Genomic DNA, 23,299 nt, shown 5'->3' on the forward strand with positions numbered 1-23,299 from the left:
TGTGTGCTTGCTGTATGTGTGTGTTTCCTCATTCCTAATAAAGGCCCTTCTTGACAGGCTGATGCTGTCTGCTCATGTCTGCTGTGTTTGAGATGTTCCTTGCCCCTGTAGTACTGGAGATTTTTCCTGCACTTTAATTCTTTAACTGGAAGAGAAAACAAAGCTTGTTTGGAATTTGGCTCCAAAATTGTGGTCATGGTTGTATTCTCCCTGGTGGGAGCCTGAGAAGCTGGTGCACTTACAAACCCAGTGCTCAGGAGACTGAAATATGAGAATCAAGAGCCTGAGGCCAGCCAGGAACACAAAATGAAGTCTGTCAAAAACACTAAAGGACAAAGAAGGAAAATGGACTTGGATACTTGTTCTGAAGTCAAAACAAAGCCAGTATGGTGGCACTCATCCAGCATTCAAGAGGCGAAGGCAGACAGATCTGTCAATTCAGAGCCAGCCTAGTCTCCATAGAGTTCTGGCCTAGGCAGGGCTATACAGTAAGAATCTGGCCCCTCAAAATAAAGACAAAACAAACAAACGCACACACACACATAATTTTAAAACAATAACATCTACATATACACACACACACATATATACATACACACACACACACACACAAAGACAAGAAAAGCACAAAATTAAGAGTATACTTTAAAAATGATGTATGTGCATGCCTTTGATCCTCCCATCCAGCAGGCGGGAACAGTTCAATCTCTGAATTCAGCCTAGTCTACAAAGTAAGTTTCAGGATACCCAGGGCTACACAGATAAACCCCGTCTCAAAAAAAGCCAGTAAGAAGGGAGGTTCTTCAGGCTGCCTGAGGTAAACTGTGAAAATTTAAAGAGGTAGTCTGTGGAGAATGAGCTCAGAATCACCTCACCTTAGAATCTCTCAGGAGGACTTGGATTTCTGGGGGGTTCAGAATTCAGAAATCAGAGCAAGATCTCCAGGGTCGGTGATTGACAAGCCCAGCTGGATCAACATCGGAAAGGATTTACTTATTTTATGTTTATGTGTCTTGGGTGCCTGTATGTCATGTGTTTCAGTGGAGCACAGAAGGGGGTATCAGATGCCCTAGAAATGGATTTGCCATGGGAACCATATCGGGTCCTCCGCTCGAGCAGCAAGCAAGCTCCTTTAAGCTTTGAGCCATTTTTCTCCAGCATCTGAATTAACTCTTTAAAAAGGAGGAAAGGACACATGTAACATAATAGGGGGTTTCTCAGCTGAGCGGTGATGGCGCGCACACTCAGCCAGGGCTACACTGAGAAACCCTGTTTCAAAAAACAAAACACAAAAACAAGAACAAAGGTTATCAATTCTCCACCCAGACCTGGAATTTAGACTGTATTTCCCAACCTCGCAGCTAAGAAGAGGAGGCTTTGTCTTAATGGGCCTCAATGCAGAGCCCAAATCTTTACCTTTCAATCCTAAAAAGTGGCTGAGTTGGAGTTCACCCTTCCAGAGCTACCAATCTGGATCTTTACAGTCATGGCCCAGCCTTCCACAGGCCCTGGAACAATCAAACAATCGCGTCAGTGATCACTCGAAATTCACTTGCTATAAGCGTTCTGACACGCTCCTGCAGTGAGTTTCTTTTGGAGAGCTAGATGGAAGATCTTGGCAGTCCCCAGCCAAGGGTCGAGCAGGTAGGTCACTTGTGGTGTCTCAGATTGCTGCCTCTACTGTCTTTCCATCCTGGTCAATACAGGGTAAAACCAGTTTGTGCAGACCTGATCAACCAAGCCAGGCACTTTGAAAAGAATTACCTGCAGGCAACACACTAAGTTTGATTCAACAGTAATTTTAGTCTCGGAGACACCAATTTTCACTAGCCGAAAAAAAATAATTTTTGATTTATCATACAATATATCGGTCATATTCTTTCCTCTCTACCAGTTCCTCCCAGCTCCCATCCCTCCACACCCAACTTCATATACTTTGTTTTACTTAAGAAAAATTTAAAAAGCAGGCGTACAAACACACGCTACCACTACCACCACGACTCCCAACAACGACAACAAAATCCCAGAGTCCCTTTTGAGTTGGATAACTTCCAGAGCACGAAGTTTGCGTGGGGCGTGACATGCCCAGGGCTGGCGCGCAGAAAACTTAAAAAAACAAAACTCAGCCAATCAAAATGGACGCTTCCGTTGTTGCAACCCGTGTTGGGCGGGACTTTTCGCATTGCGGGAAAAGACTCTCCTCAGAGTTCCTGGTTCAGATTCCAGGTCCACAGAATATGAGTTATCACATCGAGTAGTCCAGGATAGGAAGTTACCTTGTCCTCTGGTACCAAAGTCTGTCTGAAGTCTGTGGTAACTTTGTGTGACCCGCAGCATGTCTGGTTCAAAGACGCCCCCCATGTCTCTGTCCCCTACTAACCGGCAGGATATGATGGCAGCCGCTGAGGCAGGACCCCAGACTCAGGTAAGTGCCAGGTGGTCAGAGGCCTACCAAAAGCTCTAGGAGGAAGCCCTGGGGTCATAGGCCTGCCGGACAGGGCAAGGCAGGGCAGAGTCCTGGCTTGTGTGGTAGGGGAGCTCTGTCTTGGACTTCTAGATTCTCCTTCCTGACAATCTGTGCTGGAAGTTCCGTCATCTAGATGGAACATACCTCCTAAGGTCTGCAGGCAGGCCTGAGCGCTGAGACTCAACAAACACCTCATGTGACGCCTGCCTTACTAAGTGGGGAAGGACTCGGCGCACTTACGCAGCTGAGTTCGATTTGTAAAGATGGCGGTGGCTACAGATTCGTAACGGGGGAGACTTTGGGTCAAGTTCTCAAAGCTTCAACCCTCCTGGATGAATCAGTGTGTTGTGGGTGGAGACCAGGAGAGACCCTGTGTAAAAATTCAGGGGCACGTGTGGACTGCAAGGGTGGAGAGGACAGATCAGATTTCTTCCTTTTTTCTTTCTTTCTTTTTTTTTTTTATGGCGGGAAAAAAAAAGATGTATATTTAGAATTAGCTCTCTGGACTCAGTCGGTCTTGTTGACAACTTCTAGAGCGTCATAATCAGGAGCCAAGCGAACTTAGGCTTTCTTCTCCGTCAGGCCTTATCAAGTATTGGCTTTGGCCACATCAACTCTGCGGAGTTTCTAAATGGCCTGTTTGATCAGGCGCTTGTTGGCCTTGACAGCCACATCGAACACAAACCTGTTTTCCTATATTTTCTTCATGGCCGACTCCGTGGTCGGTAGGAATTTGATGACAGGGAGCCGCAGGGTCTTGGGCCGCCGGAAGGTGGGTGATTTGCGACTGTGGCTGTGGACGCATTTCAGCACCGCCATCTTAGCTTTCACAGCCTCGCTTTGGCTTCGGCGTTGGGAGGGGCAGGAGCTTCCTTCTTAGCTTTTGGCGCCATCTTGGCGAAAAGGGCCAGATCAGATTTCTTGACGGAATTTAAAATCCGTCAAGGATTTTACTGTCAGGACACCCTCCTGGGCCAAGTGCAGCAAATAAAGATAAAAGCACTATTCGAGCTTTTCCGTTCTTTTTCTGAGCATTTGGAAGGATGGCAGTTTGAGAGTTTGCTACAGCAACTTCACAGAGTGAGATCAGTTTGTCCTTGGCGATGCGGAGTATTGGAATTACAGCGTCCTACGGGCAGCTCGCTCTTTCACTTCTGGAGTTCTGGGGAAGGGTGTGAGCTGAAAATAAATAAGGACGCCACTGGGCACCAGTACCAACACAAAGCCTGGGCTTATATTTGGTGAGGAGAATATGAAAAAGAGTTCTATTAGACGGGTATGATGGCACACACCTTTAATCCAAGCCTTTGGAAGACAGAAGCAGGAGGCTCACATCAACTCTATGAAGTTTGAGGCTACCAGGGCTATGCAGACAAACCTTGTCTCTGAAAAACAAAACAGGCAAAAAGTCTACTAAGTGGGATCTGAGGTGAAGGAGGAAACGGATGGACCTGGGGTTAGGAATGCTTCCATTGGGTCGAGTTATGTTCAGGGCACAAAGTTTATCATTAGAGAGTAGGATTCTGGACTGTCGAACTTGTCAAATTAAAAGATACTAATTTCAACAGGTTCTGGTCAAGATCCATACCCAAACAGTGGCAATAAAAACAGCATTACAGTATTACAGTGCTTGGTTGCCCAAACCTTTAATCTCACCACCGTGACCCCAGAGGCAGGCTGGTCTGTTTGAGTTTAAGGATAGCCATGCATGCATAATGAGACTCTCTTGATGGATTATATCTAAAGATTCACACACTTTATATTTTGTGTGTGTGTGTGTGTGTGTGTTATTGCGGACATAACATTATTTGAAAAGCACCTAACAATTGCTTAAAGCCATATTCAGTGTTTGATTAAAGTCTAATATGTCGGTTACCACACTTGTTTTTGACCCCAAACCCTGAGACAAGATCACTCTGCACAGCCCTGGCTGATCCAGGGCTCCCTATGTGGACCAGGCTGGCCTCTTAATTTTATAGAATCCCACCTGTCTCAGCTTCTGGAGTGCTGGAATTAAAGGCTGTGCCACTATGCCTGGTGTAAGTCTTCATTAAATGTAGTAAATAAATATATGTAAATAGGGGGTTGGGGATTTAGCTCGGTGGTAGAGCGCTTGCCTAGCAAGCGCAAGGCCCTGGGTTCAGTCCCCAGCTCCGAAAAAAAGAAAAGGGAAAAGAAATATGTAAATAAGTGATGTATTTTGAGGGCATATGCAAGTGTTTATACTAACAACTGTTTGTTTTGAGACAGACTCACACTAAAGGAACCCTGGCTGGCCTGGAACTCACTATGTATACAAGACTGACCTCAAACTCATGCAAATTCACCTCACATTATGCTAAAAACACTTTAAAAATGAATTATGTGTGTAGGAAGCACCTTTCTTTAGTACTTAATACATTGAACTGAGAGTAACATAATATTCATACATTCATGGGTATCTTTTGTGAGACTTGATTTTTTTTTCATTTTTTAAAAAAAATTTTTATTAGCTATATTTCTTTACATACAATTCAAATGTTATTCCCCTTCCCGGTTTCCTGTCCATAAGCACCCATTCCATCCCCTCCCCCTCCCCCTCCCCCATACGGGTATTCCCCCTATATATCCCCCTTATTGCCCCCCCTCTATTCCCCTGCACTGGGGTCCAACCTTGGCAGGACCAAGGGCTTCCCCTTCCACTACTGCCCCAACAAGGCTATTCTCTCCTACATATGCAGTTGGAGCCCTGGGTCAGTCCATGTATAGGCTTTCAGTAGTGGTTTAGTCCCTGGAAGCTCTGGTTGGTTGGCATTGTTGTTTTTATGGGGTAGCAAGCTCCTTCAACTCTTTCAATACTACTTCTAGTTCCCCCCAACGGGATCCTCTTCTCAGTTCAGTGGTTTGCTGCTAGCATTAACCTCTGTATTGGACATGCTCTGGATGTGTCTCTCAGGAGAGATCTATATCTGGTCCCTTTCAGCATGCATTTTTTAGCTACATCAATCTTATCAAGTTTTGGTGGCTATATATATATGGGCCACATGTGGGGCAGGCTCTGAATGGCCAATCCTTGAGTCACTGCTCTAAACGTTGCTTCCATATTCCCTACTATGGATATTTTTTCCCCTTTTAAGAAGGAGTGGGAGCATCCAAATTTTGGTCATCCTTCTTCTTGAGCTTCTTCTGGTCTGTGAATTGCATCTTGGGTAATTCGAGCTTTTCAGCTAATATACACTTATCAGTCAGTAAATACCAAGTGTGTTTTTCTATAATTGAGTTACCTCACTCAGGATGGTATTTTCTAGTTCATTCCATTTGCCTATGAATTTCATAAAGTCATTGTTTTTGATAGCTGAGTACTACTCCGTTGTGTAGATGGTACCACATTTTTTTTAATCCATTCCTCTGTTGAAGGGCCTCTGGGTTCTTTCCAGCTTCTGGCTATTATAAGGCTGCTATGAACATAGTGGAGCACGTGTCTTAGTTGTATGTTGGAGCATCTTTTGGGTATATGCCCAAGAGAGGTATAGCTGGGTCCTCAGGTAGTGGAATGTCCAATTTTCTGAGGACCCTCCAGACTGATTTCCAGAATGGTTGTACCAGTTTGCAATCCCACCAACATTGGAGGAGTGATCCTCTTTCTCCACATCCTTGCCAGCATCTGCTGTCACCTGAGTTTTTGATCTTAGCCATCCTGACTGGTGAGAGGTGGAATCTCAGGGTCGTTATGATTTGCGTTTCCCTGATGACTAATGATGTTGAACGTTTCTTTGGGTGCTTTTTGGCCATTCAATAATCCTCAGCTGAGAATGTTTTGTTTAGCACTGTACCCCATTTTTAATAGGGTTATTTGGCTCTCTAGAGTCTAACTTCTTGAGTTCTTTGTATGTTTGGAATATTAGCCCTCTATCAGATATAAGATTGATGAAGATCTTTTCCCAATCTGTTGGTTGCTGTTTTGTCCTAATGACAGTGTCTTTTGCCTTACAGAAGCTTTGCAGTTTTATGAGGTCCCATTTATCAATTCTTGATCTTAGAGCATGAGCCATTGGTGTTTTGTTCAGGAAATTTTCACCAGTGCTCATGTGTTCGAGACTCCTCCCCACATTTTCTTCTATTAGTTTGAGTGTATCTGGTTTGATGTGGAGGTCCTTAATCCACGTGGACTTAAGCTTTGTACATGGTGATAAGAATGGATCGGTTTGCATTCTTCTACATGCTGACCTCCAGTTGAACCAGCACCATTTGTTGAAAATGCTATCTTTCCTCCATTGGATGGTCTTACCTCCTTTGTCAAAGATCAAGTGATAGGTGTGTGGGTCCATTTCTGGGTCTTCAATTCTGTTCCACTGATCTACCTGCCTATCTCTGTACCAATACTATACAGTTTTTATCACTATTATTCTGTAATACTGGTTGAAGTCAGGGATGGTGATTCCCCCAGAAGTTCTTTTATTATTGAGTATCGTTTTCACTATCCTGGGTTTTTTGTTATTCCAAATGAATTTGCAAATTGCTCTTTCTATCTTTATAAAGAATTGAGTAGGAATGTTGATGGGAATTGCATTGAAACTGTAGATTGCTTTTGGCAAAATGGCCATCTTTACTATATTAATACTGCCAATCCATGAGCATGGAAGATCTTTCCATCTTCTGAGATCTTCCTCAAATTCTGTCTTCAGAGACTTGACATTCTTATACAGATCTTTCACTTGCTTGGTTAAAGTCACACCAAGATATTTTATATTATTTGGAACTATTGTGAAGGGTGTCATTTCCTTAATTTCTTTCTCAGCCTGATTATCCTTTGAGTAGATGAAGGCTACTGATTTGTTTGAGTTAATTTTATACCCAGCAACTTTGCTGAAATTATTTATCAGGTTAGGTAGTTCTCTGGTGGAACTTTTGGGGTCACCTAAGTACACTATCATATCATCTGCAAATAGTGATATTTTGATTTCTTCCCTTCCATTTTGTATCCCTTTGACCTCCTTTCCCTGTCTGATTGCTCTGGCTAGGACTTCCAGTACTATATCGAATAAGTAGGGAGAGAGTGGGCAGCCTTGTCTAGTCCTTGATTTTAGTGGGATTGCTTCAAGTTTCTCTCCATTTAGTTTGATGTTAGCTACTGGTTTACTGTATATTGCTTTTACTATGATTAAATATGGACCTTGAATTCCTGTTCTTTCTAGGACTTTTATCATGAAGGGGTGTTGATTTTTGTCAGATGCTTTCTCAGCATCTAATGAAATGATCATGTGGTTCTTATCGTTGAGTTTGTTTATATAGTGGGCTACATTGATGGATTTTTCATATATTAAACCATCCCTGCATCCCTGGGGTGAAGCCTACTTGATCATGATGGATGATCGTTTTGATGTGCTCTTGGATTCGGTCCGCAAGAATTTTATTGAGTATTTTTGCATCAATATTCAAAAGGAAATTGGTCTGAAGTTCTCTTTCTTTGTTGGGTCTTCGTGTCGTTTTGGTATAAGAGTAATTGTGGCTTCATAGGAGGAATTTGGTAGTGCTTCATCTGTTTCAATTTTGTGGAAGAGTTTGGACAGTATTGGGATGAGGTCTTCTATGTAGGTCTGATAGAATTCTACACTGAACCCATCTGGCCCTGGGCTCTTTTTGTTGGGAGACCTTTAATGACTGCTTCTATTTCTACAGGAGTTATGGGGTTGTTTAGATGGTTTATTTGTTCCTGATTTAACTTTGGTACCTGGTATCTGTCTAGAAAATTGTCTATTTCTCCAGATTTTCCAGTTTTGTTGAATATAGGCTTTTGTAGTAGGATCTGATAATATTTTTAAATGTCTTTAGATTCCATTGTTATGTCTCCCTTTTCATTTCTGATTTTGTTAATTTGGACACACTCTCTGTGACCTCTGGTTAGTCTGGTTAAGGGTTTATCTATCTTGTTGATTTTCTCAAAGAACCAGCTCCTGGTTTTGTTGATTCTTTGTATAGTTCTTTTCATTTCTACTTGGTTGATTTCAGCCCTCAGTTTGAATATTTCCTGCCCTCTACTCCTCTTGGGTTTCTTTCTTTCTTTTTGTTCTAGAGCTTTTACGTGTGCTGTCAAGCTGCTGACATGTGCTCTCTCCTGTTTCTTTTGCAGGCACTCAGAGTTATGAGTTTTCCTCTTAGTACCGCTTTCATTGTGTCCCATAAGTTTGAAAATGTTGTATCTTCATTTTCATTAAATTCTAAGAAGTCTTTAATTTCTTTCTTTATTTCTTTCTTGACCAAGTTGTCATTGAGTAGAGCATTATTCAACTTCCATGTATATGTGGGCTTTCTGTCATTATTGTTGTTATTGAAGACCAGACTTACTACGTGGTGGTCTGATAGGACGCATGGGATTATTTCTATCTTTCTATATTTGTTGAGGCCTGTTTTGTGACTGATTATATGGTTGATTTTGGAGAAGGTTCCATGAGATGCTGAGAAGAAGGTATATCCTTTTGTTTTAGGATAGAATGTTCTATAAATATCTGTTAAATCCATTTGGTTCGTAACTTCCGTTAGTTTCTCTACATCTCTGTTTAATTTCTGTTTCCATGATCCATCCTTTGATGAGAGTGAGGTGTTGAAATCTCGTACTATTATAATGTGAGGTGCAATGTGTGCTTTGAGCTTTAGTAAGGTTTCTTTTATAAATGTAGGTGCCCTTGCATTTGGAGCATAGATATTTAGGATTGAGAGTTCATCTTGGTGGATTTTTCCTTTGATGACTATGAAGTGTCCTTCCTTACCTTTTTAATGACTTTGGATGAAAGTCAATTTTATTTGCTATCAGAATGGCAACTCCAGCTTTTTTCTTCGGGCCATTTGCTTGGAAAGTTGTTTTCCGGCCATTTATTCTGAAGTAATGTTTGTCTTTGTCTCTGAGGTGTGTTTCCTGCATGCAGCAAAATGCTGGGTCCTCTTTAAGTATCCAGTCTGTTGGTCTATGTCTTTTTATTGGGGAATGAGTCCGTTGATATTGAGAGATATTAAGGAATAGTGATTGTCGCTTCCTATTATTTTTGTTGTTAGAGGTGGAATTATGTTTGTCTCTTGGTTTCATTGCAAGGAAATTATATTCTTGCTTTCTGTAAGGTGTAGTTTCTCCCTTGTGTTGGAGTTTTCCATCTATTATCCTTTGTAGGGGGTGGATTTGTAGAAAGATAGTGTGTAAATTTACTTTTATCATGGAATATCTTGGTTTCTCCATCTATGTTAATTAAAAATTTTGCTGTATACAGTAACTTGGGCTGGCATTTGTGTTCTCTTAGGGTCTGTATGACATCTGTCCAGGATCTTCTGGCTTTCATAATCTCTGGTGAGAAGTCTGGTGTAATTCTTATAGGTCTGCCTTTATATGTCACTTGACCTTTTTCCCTTAGTGCTTTTAATAGTCTTTCTTTGTTTTGTGCGTTTGGTGTTTTGACTATTATGTGATGGGAGAAATTTCTCTTCTGGTCCAATCTATTTGTAGTTCTGTAGGCTTCTTGTATGTTTATGGGCATCTCTTTCTTTAGGTTAGGGAAGTTTTCTTGTATAATTTTGTTGAATATATTTACTGGCCCTTTAAGTTGGGAGTCTTCACTTTCTTCTATACCTATTATCCTTAGGTTTGATCTTCTCGTTGTGTCCTAGATTTCCTGTATGTTTTGGGCTAGAAGCCTTTTGTGTTTTCCATTATCTTTGACAGTTGTGTTGATGTTTTCTATGGTATCTTTTGTCCCTGAGATTCTCTCTTCTATCTCTTGCATTCTGTTGGTGATGCTTGTATCTACAGCTCCTTGTCTCTTCCTTACGTTTTCTATATCCAGGGTCATCTCCCTTTGTGCTTTCTTTATTTTTTCTATTTCCATTTTCAATTCGTTCGCCTGTTTGGTTGTGTTTTCCTGTAATTCTTTCAGGGATTTTTGTGTTTCCTCTCTAAGGTCTTCTACTTGTTTACTTGTGTTTTCCTGCATTTCTTTAAAGGAGTTCTTTATGTCTTCCTTAAAGTCCTCCATCATTATCAAAAAATTGTGATTTTAAATCTAAATCTTCCTTTTCTGGTGAATTTGGATATCCAGTATTTTCTTTGGTGGGAGAACTGGGCTCTGATGATGCCAAATAGTCTTGGTTTCTGTTGCTTAGGTTCCTGCGCTTGCCTCTAGCCATTGGGTTGACTCTGGTTTTTGCTTGTCTTGCTGTTTCTGAGAGTGACCAGACCCTGCTGTAGGCCTCTGCGTCAGCACTCCTGTAGAACCATTTTCCTGTTTTCTTTCAGCCTTTCCTGAGAACAGGTGTGTTGGTGCTCCTGGAGACTGTCTTCCAACTCTAGGCAGGGGCAGGAATCAAAGGTTCCTGCCCCTGATTGTTCATGTAAGTCCTTGGACCCAGCGGCCACAGTTGGCACTATGCGGTTCTCTCTTGGGTCTGTACTGTGGGCAGAGGGTAGTCTCCTCTGACTTCTCAGGAGTATCCACACTTCTGAGGGTCCAGCTCTCTCCCCCACGGGATTTGGGTGCAGGGAGCTGTTTGGCGGGTTCAGTTCATTCCTGGGCGCAGACCAGAACCTCAGATACCAGTGACCGTCTGTTCCTATATCCCTGTGTCCAGAGGCATTGTGCAATTTCCCCTTGGACCAGGGATGTGGGCAGAAGTGTACAGAGATGGCAGTCTGTCCTGCAGTCTCAGGATGTCTGCACCCCTGGGTGGTCAGCTCTCTTCCCCACCGGATTTGGGTGCAGGGAACTGTGGCGAGACTTGATTTTACTGTGTAGCCCTGACTGGCCTTGAACTCACTACTCACTACGGTTAGCAGGCTGCCTTCAGAAAGATACACCTGCCTATTCCTTCTGAAAGCTGGAATTAACGATGTGCACCTATTCACCAGGCAAAATGGCTAACATTATTCTCCTTGTGTTCCAATAGACGAGACTGAGAATATTGCTTCCTTGCCCAAGAGAACAGAGAAAGAGATCTCTTTGAGGACTTGGGTTCGGATGGCAATTGGGTATACCTTACTGTAGATATGAAAGAGGGCTTAGGTGAGCCTTGGGGATACCACCACCATAGCTTGTTGCTCAGACCTTTGGAATTTAACAGGTTCCTCTTGTTTCCATGACACCTACCAATGAAGAAGGGGTAAGTGGACAGTGTCCTGTGACTAGTTTTATGCTCATTTTAGTGAGCTCTGAGATTGTAGTACCTTGAGACTCTGCTTGCTACCTGCCTATTCTATATACTTGCCAGGGAAGATGATTACTGAAAATAAGGTCCCTGAGTCCAGAACAGGGATTATATGGAGAGGCCCTGTCTTAGAGTTTCTATTGTTACAATGAAACAGAATGGTCAAAATGCAATTGGGGAAGAAAGGGTTTATTTGACTTATAGTTTCATTTTGCTATTCAAAGGAAGTCAAGACAGGAATTCAAACAAGACAGGAACCTGGAGGCAGGAGCTGATGCCGAGATGGGGTGGTGCTGTTTACTGGCTCACTTTCCCTAGCTTGCTTGGCCTGCTTCCTTACAGAACCTAGGACTGCCAGTTCAGGGATGGGACCACCCAGGTTTTGCTGGGCCTTCTCTCATCAATCCCTCCTTAATGCCTTACAGCTGAATCTTACAGAAGCATCTTCTCAATTGAGGTTCCTTTCTTTCAGATAGCTCTAGTTTGTGTATCAAGTTGACGTAAGACCAGCCAGCATAGGTTTCCACTTACAGCAGCACTGTTTTAGAATTCAGAGACATTGAAGTTGCAGTATTGATCATTATTGAAAGTCTGGAACTGAGATGGATTGATGATGCTCAGAAATCCTCAGGTATGCATGCTCTTTGGTGGAGTTAGACAGAGGACACTCAGTAGCTAAGCACCTGGACTTGAATGCTAAATAGAAATACAGGTACAGTGAAGAAAGAGTAAAGTGTATGGTGAGAGTGTGCATACATGGCCTCCAAGCCCATGGGCCTTTGCATCATGGAGTGGTGCAAATAGTCATATGTGTTGAGATCATCTACAGGAGCCCATGTGAATTATTTGGTAGAAACAAGGGGCTTTCAATGTTGTAATATAAGAATAGATGGGCTTCTTCTATCCACCTGCCTGCTATGTTAGGCTGGTAAACACAGTGGTCAAAGAAACCTTGAGGAGAGATTGGATTTCAGTAGCTTCAGAGTTTAATTACCTCTGAGGAAGTAAGCTAAGTGGGAATGACTGTCTTGAAGATGGCTGGAGTGCCACAGAAGGAGGTTTCATGTGAACTCAGATATCTTCATCGTGGCAGGGCCGTGTGGAATTTAAGGACGTGGTTATCTACTTCTCGGAAGAAGAATGGACACTTCTTGATGATTCTCAGAGACTCCTGTACCACAGTGTGATGATGGAGACCTTTGTCCTCATGACCTCATTGGGTAAGGGCATCCCATTTTATCAGGACAAGCCTACGATGGATATAGCTTCTTTTCTACAGAGGGATGTGTTTTCCCATCCCCCTAACCCCACATACATAAAGGTATATAGGAAGCCGTATGGGATAAGTAGCCTTATAGTGAGCATAGTAGAGGTCAACTTGATGGCTCTCATGGGCTGGCGACACTGACTACATGACATCCCTATGATTTGGGTACAGCCTTCTTCTAAGTGACATGTATTGGGTGTGTCTGTGGCAGTAATTGTTGCATTGATATGATCCTTGTTTGATGGGTTTTTCCTATAAGACACTCCTGTAAGGACCATTCTTTATTAATTGTTTTGTCCCATGGACCACCATGCTTTGCGTCACCGTTTCTAGTTTGCAATGTTCACTTGTCCTATTTTTGATTTTAGGACTCATACCTGCTGGGGTCCGTGACATCACTCAGCTGGAGTCTTCAGGGGATCTCTTCACCCCTACACTGAGATTCAAGGCTCCAGGTACGTTTGACAGGTACTTGGAGGGTGTATGTTGCTGTTGTATGCACTCTGGAGGAGCTCATGTGAAGTATATTTCTACTGGTTCTGATGGTTTGGTGCCCAGGCAAAGGATAATGGCAGATTCCATCTCTGGTTTCCCTGTTATTCTGAACCAAAGCTGTTCTTCGTGTACTAATTTTTGCACCAGTGAAGCACAGTGTTTCCTGTATTGTACTGTTAGAGTGGGGTGTGTCCTGAGCAGCCTTGAACATAGGTTCTTTGGTTACCATGTCTTATGGACGTAGACAGCCTTCTGCACTGTGTCCTACATCTCCAGCAGGGGGGGCTTGCAGAAAGCCATTTGCCGAGGAGTATGCTATGGTCCTCCCCACTCTTCCCTGTGCTCTGCTTCTGATTGATGTTCTTGCTACCCCTAAGGTCCCTAGAGATGATGATCTTGACAATTTGAACATGGTAATGGACCCTTACCACCTGAACTATTCCCCTTGTTCTGTGAAGAATCTCAGAACACTGTTAGCAATTTGTGCTGTTTGTCGCCCCTTAGCATCTACGCCATTCATGAGTATTTTTCTGTGTTTAGGATTTTGGAACAGAGAGGGTGAGATGTCATCCATTCAGTGCAGCACTTCTCCCGAGGAAGGGGTTGGTGTAACTGTGCTTGAATGGCAGAAGCAGAGATGTGCTAAGAAACCCCTGCAAAGGAAACAGGTCAGGATTCCAGCTATGAAGACTGGCGACCCTCCAGAGAAAACATCACAAAGCACAGACCGTGTGATGGATTCCCAGGACTCCTCAAGACTTCCTGGGTCTCAGGTGACGCCCAATGCTGGACAGCAACACAGAAACTCTGAGAACGCTGAGTCCATTCAGTCTAAGAATGGAGATCACAAATGCAGTGACTGTGGCAAAACTTTTAGCCACAAGTTCCAGCTTATCCGACACCAGAAAATACACAGTGGAGAAAGGCCTTTTAAGTGCAGTGAATGTGGGAGATCCTTCCAGCAAAATGCCCATCTCGTTGTGCACTTGAGAATTCACACTGGAGAAAAGCGTTTTAAATGCAGTGAATGTGGGAAAGCTTTCAATTATAAAAGCTCTCTCATTCACCATCTGAATGCCCACAACGGAGAAATGCCTTATAAGTGTAGCCAGTGTGGGAAATTGTACAGGAACAAGTCCAGCTTGGTATGTCATTATCGAGTCCATACTGGGGAAAAGCCCTTTGAGTGCTCTGAATGTGGAGAATCATATAGGAACAGAGATAGCCTCGCCAGTCACTATCGATTTCATACTGGTGAAAAGCCCTATACATGCTTTAAATGTGGGAAATCATTTAAGGAGAAATCCAGCCTTTTTTATCATGGCCGAGTGCATAATGGGGAAAAGCCTTTCAAGTGTAGCGAATGTGGAAAGTGTTTTGTCCAAAAGTCTCACCTCGTGAAACACCAAAACGTCCACAGCAAGCCTTTCATGTGCAGTGAGTGTGGGAGTGTCTTCACTTCAGGTTACAGCCTCATTAGACATAAGAGAGTTCACGACACGAGAAAGCAATACGAGTGCAAGGACTGTGACAAAGTGTATTGCAATAGCTCTGGCCTCTATAAACACCGCAAGGTTCACAACAGACAGATGGCCACCAAGAGCAAAAAAAGTGCCCAAAGTCCCTCAGTCATCTAATTCAAACACCTAAAAACTCAGTGGAAAAGAAAAAACATAAACAATTCAAATGTGGAGGATGTTCTCCCAGACCCACACATGGCGGGATCCTCATCAGAGAAGCTTCTTGCTGGTAATTAATTCAGAGAGCCACAACTGGACAGTGTGCAGGGAGAGAGAGACTTTGTAGCACTCAGCCCTAAATATGATGTCTTCTTCAAACCATCCCCTCAAGGCTCAGCGATCTCTGGAGGAGAGAAGGCAGAAGGATTGTATGAGCCAGAGGTATTGGATGACTCCCAGGAAAGCGTAACGTCTGTTTAGACACATCAGGACTGGCACATCAGGAAGTCACAGACTGGCAGCACAGACAAGACACGTTCAAACCAGACAAAATCCCCCTTCTAGCCAAGAAGTAATTGATTAACCAAGTTTTCTCCAGTGAACTGTCACTGTGTCATATGTGTCATGTATATGAGCCACACTCTAGAAGAGGCCCTGTGCCCGGGAGTAGCTGACCAGCGGATTGTTTCTGTTGTTATTGCTGTTGTTTAGTTTTAGTATTTTGTGTTTCAGAGAAACCATAAAGTTGAGTGGGTAGGGAGGTAAGAAGTCTGGGCAGAGTTGGGGTGGGGGAGAATATAATCAAACTACACTGTATGAAAAAATTTAAATAAAGATACATTATTTGCATATATGAAATCTCCAAGGAATTAATTTAAAAAATGCATTTCTTTACTACATGTGTATGAGCCCTTGCCTACATGTGTGTATGGAAATCCAGGGCACGCCTGGATGGATGGTGCTGGAGGAAGTTGCCAAGGTTGTTAGACTTCCTGTAAGCAGAAGTACACACACTTGGGAACTACTGTGTGGGTTCTTGGAGTGAAACTCAAATCCTCTGCTAGAAACCAAGTGCTCTTAACCACTGAGCCGTCTCTCCAGCCCCATCACACACATTCTCTTGAAGGACATACGCCTTCAAATTTTGTGCTTATTTAGTTTTGGTCTTTTCTTTGTGTGTGCGCTTTTGTTTTGTTTTATTTTTTTGAGGTAGTTTCCTCTGTGCAGCCCTACCTGGCCTGGACTTGCTTTGTTTGCCACGCTGCCCTTGAACTCAGAGAGATCCACCTGCCTCCAGAGTGCTGAGATTAAAGGTATGACCCACACCCAGATACCTACACTAATTTTTTTAAACTAGTTTTATATTATTGTTTTGAAACTTTTTTCTTTGCTTATGTTATTTTAATACAAGTTCTCAGTTTGTGACCCTGGCTGGACTGGAGCTCTCTATGTACACGAGGCTGGCCTCAAAACTCAGAGATTCACCCGCCTCTACCTCCAAGTGCTCAGATTAAAGGCGTGTGCCTCTATTTGCTGTGTCTGTAACCTGATGCTCCTGTCATACCTCAGTCCTCTGAGTACTGGGGTTGTGTATGCACCAACATGCCCAGCTGTGTGCAGTTCTCAAAACTACCATGATCTGTCAGGGGCTTAAGCATTCCTCTCACCTTTCTGATTCATGGTTATTTCTCTAACCTTGAAAGTCTGGCCATATTCATAATATGCCAGTGCTCCTGACATTAGAACACAGAGATGTAACATAGGAAATTATCTGCACAGGCTCGTGCCGATTCATGCCTCCCAGATCATAAAGGGCACCATCAGCAGAGGCCTTTGATTTTCTTCCAGACACTGGAAGCCTTTTATTTTTGTTTCCAATGCACCAGGATTGCTCCACAGTTGAGTGTTTTCTGGGGAAGCAGCTAAATCACATTATAGTGAATAAAAGTGAGCCCTTTGTAGATGTAGCCTAGCAACAAGCAGGTCTCATGGTATATAAAAAGATAAAATAGAACAAAAATGAAGAATAGACTGGGTCATCTCTGACTCATTTACAAGACAATAGTGGAACTTCCTGTTTCGGGGCCTTGTGTATCTTAAGAGTAGATGAGAACTGGCTAGCATCAGCAGAGAAATTCAGAGCTGAAGAGGAATTTGATTACATTATCTACCTTCTTCAATGTAGTTTCAAAGAACTTGTAAAAACTGATTTGCTATTTAACTTGAGTAATACACTATTTTACTTTTTTACTTCAGTGTGTGTGTATACATATATATATATGTGTATATATGTGTATATATGTATATATATGTATATATATATATATATATATAGAGAGAGAGAGAGAGAGAGAGAGAATACACATATGATGATGTCAAAAGTACGGAATAACTTTCTCAGTTGGTAGTGTGCTTCTCTGGCATACACCTAGCCACAGGTTTGATCCACAGACACCACCAAACAAGCTGACACATTACTTTTCCTAAAGACCTGAGTTCAGTTCCCAGCACCCACATGGTAACTCTACACGATATGTAACTAAAGCCTCAGAGTAACACATGCACTCCTGAGTTCACAGAAGCACGTGCACAGATAGAATATTCTTGCACATATAAAAGAATAGTTTCCAAAAAGAGAAAGTATGATAGATGAACAAATAAAAATTAGAAAGGGGTCAATTATGTCTAACTCACCCAAATTTCATAAATACCTAATAATACAGAAGAAAGAAATGATCATGTAATTTAGCAGCTTGATCTACTCACAGATACACCAGCAGTCCAGTTCAGTAGTCAGGTTAGCAGCAGAGGTTGGCATGACCTAACAGGAACAGCCAGGCCTCAGCCTCACATGAGTCCGCAGGAGGGATCAGGAATGGAGGAGTTCTCAGCCGTGTCTCTCTCAGCAAAGCAAAGAGCAGCGAAGGGAGAACAGCAAGCATTGCACAGCGAGCTCTAAGCATAGCCCAGCCTCCTCTCACTGTCATGTAGAGTCCTTTTCATACTCTCTTCAAATATCATGTGCCCTCCATGGGTCTTGCCTCAGCACATGTGTTGCCTCAGCACGTGATTCTGTTTCAACTGACATCGCTCTAACAATCAGCCCAAGTCTGAGGAAGTGTCAAGAAGCTGCACTGCACCACCAGTAGGGTTTTTTGTTGAAGCGCCCACCTCGACCAGCAAGGAAGACGCGACACCGTTGGATTCTTCTTTAACAGCCTTTATTGCAGGAACACCTCACTGTTGATTCGGGAGACCCCAGGGAACAAAGGCACTCGCCTTAAGTACAAAACAGACAGTGGCTGTAAACTTGTCCTCTGGGGATTGGTGGAGTGAGAGATATCTTATTAACATGCTTATCATCTTTGGCCTTGTAAAATGCCAGAAGAAAGCTAAAGACATGGCTTAATGGTTGTATACCACAAACGACCACTAGATGTCAGTGCCATCTTTAGTTGCTCCCAACATTTTGTGTGTGTGCATTTCTCTCTATGGTATTCAGAAAGTGAAGCTCAACTATGCAATGTAAGGTAGACCAATACGTGCCTGTCATTAGCAAAGAATCCTTCATTACCTGTCCTTTCATGTGCTTGTTTTAGCAGAACATCCTTTCACCTCTGCTTCAGTCCTGGGCTGGTGGTCCTGGGTTCTATAAGGAAGTAAGCTGAGCAAGCCAGGGGAAGCAATCCAAAAAGCAGCACCCCTCTGTGGCCTCTGCATCAGCTCCTGCCTCCAAGTTCCTGCCCTGTGAGGTCCTGTCCTGACTTTCTTTGGTGATGAACACCAGTGTGGAAGTGTACGCTGAATAAACCCTTCTATCCTCAACTTGCTTCTTGATCATGATGCTTTGTACAGGAATATAAATCCTGACTAAGACACTGGCATCCTCCTTGAATGAGGGAGCATGGGTACTTAAGGTACAGATCCTAGAATTAGCTTTTGCTAAGAGGAAGAACTGCATGCCAGGGAGTCTTAGGGTTTTACTGCTGTAAACAGACACCATGACCAAAGCTACTCTAGTAAGGACAACATTTAATGGGGCTGGCTTATAGGTTCAGAGGTTCAGTCCATTATCATCAAGACTGGAGCATGGGAGCATCCAGGCAGGCATGGTGCAGGAGGAACATCCTCAGGCAGCTAGGAAGAGGGTCTCCAAGCCCACCCCCACAGTGACGCACTTCTTCCAACAAGAACACACCTTCTAATAGTGCCACTCCCTGGGCCAAGCATATGCAAACCATCACACTGTGTGTTTCAGATTTCTTCCTAGAGTAATATCAGATACCAGTTCCTTGAGTCCTGACAATTTGTACACAATGAGTCTCTCTAATAGCTAGGTAGTGATAATCTCACAGATGAGAGGAAAAAGACTACCAATCCAAATCATCATGGCCAAATGAATTAAAGGGAGTAATTAAATCAAGCTTTTTATTCAGGTACATGGGCTGCTTCCCCTTAAGGCATGGTTTAAGAGGTCAGCATTGGAATGGGGGAGATAAAATTTTTATAGCTCAGGAGTAGGGAATTTGATAGGCAAATAGGCAGGGCTACAGAAGCAAACCATAAGCATAACAAATTGATCCTAACAACCTCTTGTGAAACAGACATGGTTACAAGGTGGTCATAGTAACAGATCATCATGACAACCCTTTGAAACAAAGGCACAGTTGCTGTTTCCTGAAACAGGCAGTACAGAGCCATTTGTAATTAAAGTTATAGGTGGTGCGTAGTCTACTATTTCAGAAATAGATTTTTAAGTTAATTTATTTATTATGTACACAGTGCTCTGCCTGCATATATGCCTACACACCAGAAGAGGGCATCAGACCCCATTAAAGATAGTTGTGAGCCACCATGTGGTTGCTGGCAATTGACCTCTGAGTAGCCAGTGCTCTCAACCTCTTAGCCACCTCTCCAGCTGCAAGAAATAGATTTGTGACCATAAACAGAAATGAATCTAGATGGAGGCAGACTGGTTCATCAGCAGTAGCATATAATTGTGGTTTTAGTTTACATTTCCCTCACATATTAATCTTTAACCTATTTTATTCAGATATATTTATTTTAATTTTGTATGTATACATCATTGGCACTCTCAGAGACCAGAAAAGGGACTGGAGTTATAAATGGCTGGATCTCCTTTGTGGCGCTAGACATAGAACCCAGGTCCTCTGCAAGAGCATCAAGTGATCTTAATCATGAAGCCATCTCTCTAGCCCTATCTTCCACATGTTTTCTTTCTTCTTTTTAAAAATTTTTTTAAACTTTATGTTTATTTGTCATAGGTAGAGTTTATTGTGGTGAAGAGACACCATGACCAAGGAGATCCTTATAAATGAAACCATTTAATTAGGACTGGCTTTCAGTCTCAGATATTATCATTATCATGGCAGGAAGCCTGGTGGCCTGCAGGCAGACATGGTGGTGGAGAAGGAGCTGAGAGTTCTACATCTTGATCTGCAGGTACCAAGGAGAAACCTATGTGCCACGTGGAGCATGGCTTGAGCTTATATAACCTTAATGCCTACATTCACAGTGGCACACTTCCTCCAAAGCCACACCTCCTAATAGTGCCACTCCCTATAAGCCAAGCATTCAAACACACGAGTCTATGAGGGCTGTATTTAAACCACCATAGCCTGCATGAGTTTCTAGGTACTATATGTGTAGGTACTATGGAGGCCAGACAGGGCCTCAGATCCCCTAGTCTGGGGATTACATTTGACTGTAAGCCACCATATGTGTGCTGGGAATCAAACCCCTGGTCCTCCACAAGGACATTAAGTGGTCTTAACTGCTGAGTCACCTCTTTAACTCCACACATGTTTTCTTGTAGAACTTGTCTCTTCAAATTTTGTGTTCATTTTGCTTCATTTTGTTTTGAGAAAGGGTCTCCCTATTTAGTTCTAACTGGTCTGAAACTCCCTATGTAGACCAGGCTGGCCTTGAACTCACTGAGATCTGTTTGTCTCTGCCTCTGCCTCTTAAGATCTGGGATTAAAGCTATGTACTACCACATCCAGTTCTCTCTCTCTCTCTCTCTCTCTCTCTCTCTCTCTCTCTCTCTCTCTCTCTCTCTTTAAAACTAGTTTCCTATTACTGTTTTAACTGTTTTGAACTTCATTCTTACTTATTTTCAATTTCCTTCTTCAGAATTTCTTATATTCCTAAAAACAAGTAACAAAGTTTTGTTTTCATCACTTTGACCTGTAACAAAGTATCTCAACATCATGCTATTTCCAGTCTCCTGAGCACTGAGATCCAGTTCTCAGCACTATCTCTTTTTCAATATCTGAATGTCTGACGCCTGATTAAAGTTCTTCCTCTGAAGAGTTTTCTAACCATGAAATTATAGTCAAATTCATTTCTAATATCAAGGGTATCATTATGCTCATTAACAGGGAGATGGAAGAGAGACAGTCTAGTATCTACAAAGACTTGTGCTGGTTCATGCTTTCCCAGGCTCTGAAGGGCGGACCTCCTGTATAGAATTTTAGTGATGTGAGGTAGTAGTCGTGACCTTCTGGTTTTACCTCCCATATGATGTGCTTAACCGACATACCTCTCCCCAAACAGCAGCTAGATCATACTATAAAAAGAATGAGATATGCATAGATAAAACCTAGCTATAGGCAGACTTGTGATGTTTAGAGAAAGAAACAATGAAATACCCACAGCTCTCTGCTCCCAAACCCCATGGGAGAGAGAGCTCACCGCCCAGACAGGTGGGCACTCCTGAAACTGCAGGGCAGGAGAGACCCCTAGTACTGCCCACCCCTGTCCACATCCCCGGTCTAATAGGAAAACTTATAGGGCCTCTGGGAACAGGAAGATAGGGGCACTCATCACTGTGGTCCAGACCAGATCGGAAGGGACCCAGACAAACAGCTCCCTGCACCCAAATCCTGTAGCAGGTAAAGCTAGAACTTCAGAGGGGCAGACACGCCTGGGAAGCTAGGGGAGACTACTCTCTGCCCACATTTCTGACGCTAGAGGAAAACACCTAGCACCATCTGGGCCCCCTGTGCACAGGGTCCCGAGGGAAGGCGGCACAGGCCCTTCAGGTTGCTGCCCTCAAGGAGAGCTGAAACACGGATCTGAGAAGTGACTCCAGGCCCGAGACCAGAGGCAAGACCAACTTTTCTGCTCCAAGTGACCTTCCTGGTGGACTCAGTACACACACCCACAGGAACACCAGAAGACCAGTAGACAGGAACAACTACACACCTGAAAGCAGAACACTCTGTTCACATAACTGGCTGAAAGAGAACAGGAAAACAGGTCTACAGCACTCCTGACACACAGGCCTATAGGACGGTCTAACCACTGTCAGAAATAGCAGAACAAGGTAACACCAGAGACAACCTGATGGCAAGAGGAAAGCACAGGAACCCAAGCAACAGAAACCAAGACTACATGGTATCATCAGAGCCCAATTCTCCCACCAAAGCAAACACTGAATATCCAAACACACCAGAAAAGCAAGATCTAGATTTAAAATCACATTTGATCATGATGGGGGACTTCAAGAAAGACATAAAGAACTCCCTTAGAGAAATGCAGGAAAACACACATAAACAAGCAGAAGCCTATAAAGAGGAAATGCAAAAATCCCTGAAAGAATTACAGGAAAACACAAAGAAACAGGTGTAGGAATTAAAAATGGAAATAGAAGCAATAAAAAAAGTACAAAGGGAGACAACCCTGGATATAGAAATCCAAAGAAAGAGAAACAGAGCCACAGATACAAGCATCACCAACAGAATGCAAGGGATAGAAGAGAGAATCTTAGGAGCAGAAGATTCCATATAAATCATCGACACAACTGTCAAAGATAATGTAAAACAGAAAAACATACTGGCCCAAAACATACAGGAAATCCAGGACTCAATGAGAAGATCAAACTTAAGGATAATGGGTATAGAAGAGAGTGAAGACTCCCAGGTCAAAGGACCAGTAAATGTCTTCAACAAAATCATAGAAGAAAACTTCCCAAACCTAAAGAAAGAGATGCCCATAAACATACAAGAAGCCTACAGAACTGCACATAGATTGGACCAGAAAAGAAACTCCTCCAGTCACATAATAGTCAAAACACCAAATGCACAAAACAAAGAAAGAATATTAAAAGCAGTAAGGGGAAAAGGTCAAGTAACATATAAAGGCAGACCTATCAGAATTACACCAGACTTCTCACCAGAGACTATGAAAGCCAGAAGATCCTGGACAGATGTCATACAGACCCTAAGAGAACACAAATGCCATCTCAGGTTACTGTATCCAGCAAAACTCTCAATTAACATACATGGAGAAAACAAGATATTCCATGATAAAACAAAATTTACACAATATCTTTCTACAAATCCAGCCCTACAAAGGATAATAAATGGTAAAGCCCAACACAAGGAGGCAAGCTACACCCTAGACAAATCAAGAAACTAATCTTTT

General features: G+C 42.8%; 1 protein-coding gene and 1 pseudogene across 2 annotated transcripts; one reads left to right on the forward strand and one right to left on the reverse strand.

The window, feature by feature from the left end:
• Window positions 1-1,783: 1,783 nt before the first annotated feature.
• LOC134482879 (large ribosomal subunit protein uL23-like) lies at window positions 1,784-3,393 on the reverse strand (annotated as a pseudogene).
• Window positions 2,603-15,702, forward strand: Znf773 (zinc finger protein 773). Of its 2 annotated transcripts, XM_017589953.3 has the most exons (4): window positions 2,603-3,708; window positions 12,723-12,849; window positions 13,265-13,351; window positions 13,932-15,702. In XM_017589953.3, exons 2-4 carry the CDS (start codon window positions 12,816-12,818, stop codon window positions 15,026-15,028), a joined length of 1,218 nt encoding a protein of 405 aa, XP_017445442.1. In that variant the 5' UTR covers window positions 2,603-3,708; window positions 12,723-12,815; the 3' UTR covers window positions 15,029-15,702. The 2 variants fall into 2 exon arrangements, with proteins under 2 accessions (XP_017445442.1, XP_063133244.1); XM_063277174.1 differs by having other exon boundaries at window positions 3,652-12,849.
• The last annotated feature ends 7,597 nt before the right edge of the window (window positions 15,703-23,299 follow it).

This window comes from Rattus norvegicus, chromosome 1, assembly GCF_036323735.1.
Source record: "Rattus norvegicus strain BN/NHsdMcwi chromosome 1, GRCr8, whole genome shotgun sequence".
NCBI lineage: Eukaryota > Metazoa > Chordata > Mammalia > Rodentia > Muridae > Rattus > Rattus norvegicus.

Excerpts from the sequence above, each read along its gene's own strand:
- Znf773 (XM_017589953.3), top strand. The coding sequence starts at position 12,816 with ATGATGGAGACCTTTGTCCTCATGACCTCATTGG. Across the intron at positions 12,850-13,264 it reads TGTCCTCATGACCTCATTGG|GACTCATACCTGCTGGGGTC; the intron begins GTAAGGGCATCC and ends TTTTGATTTTAG. Across the intron at positions 13,352-13,931 it reads ACTGAGATTCAAGGCTCCAG|GATTTTGGAACAGAGAGGGT; the intron begins GTACGTTTGACA and ends TTCTGTGTTTAG.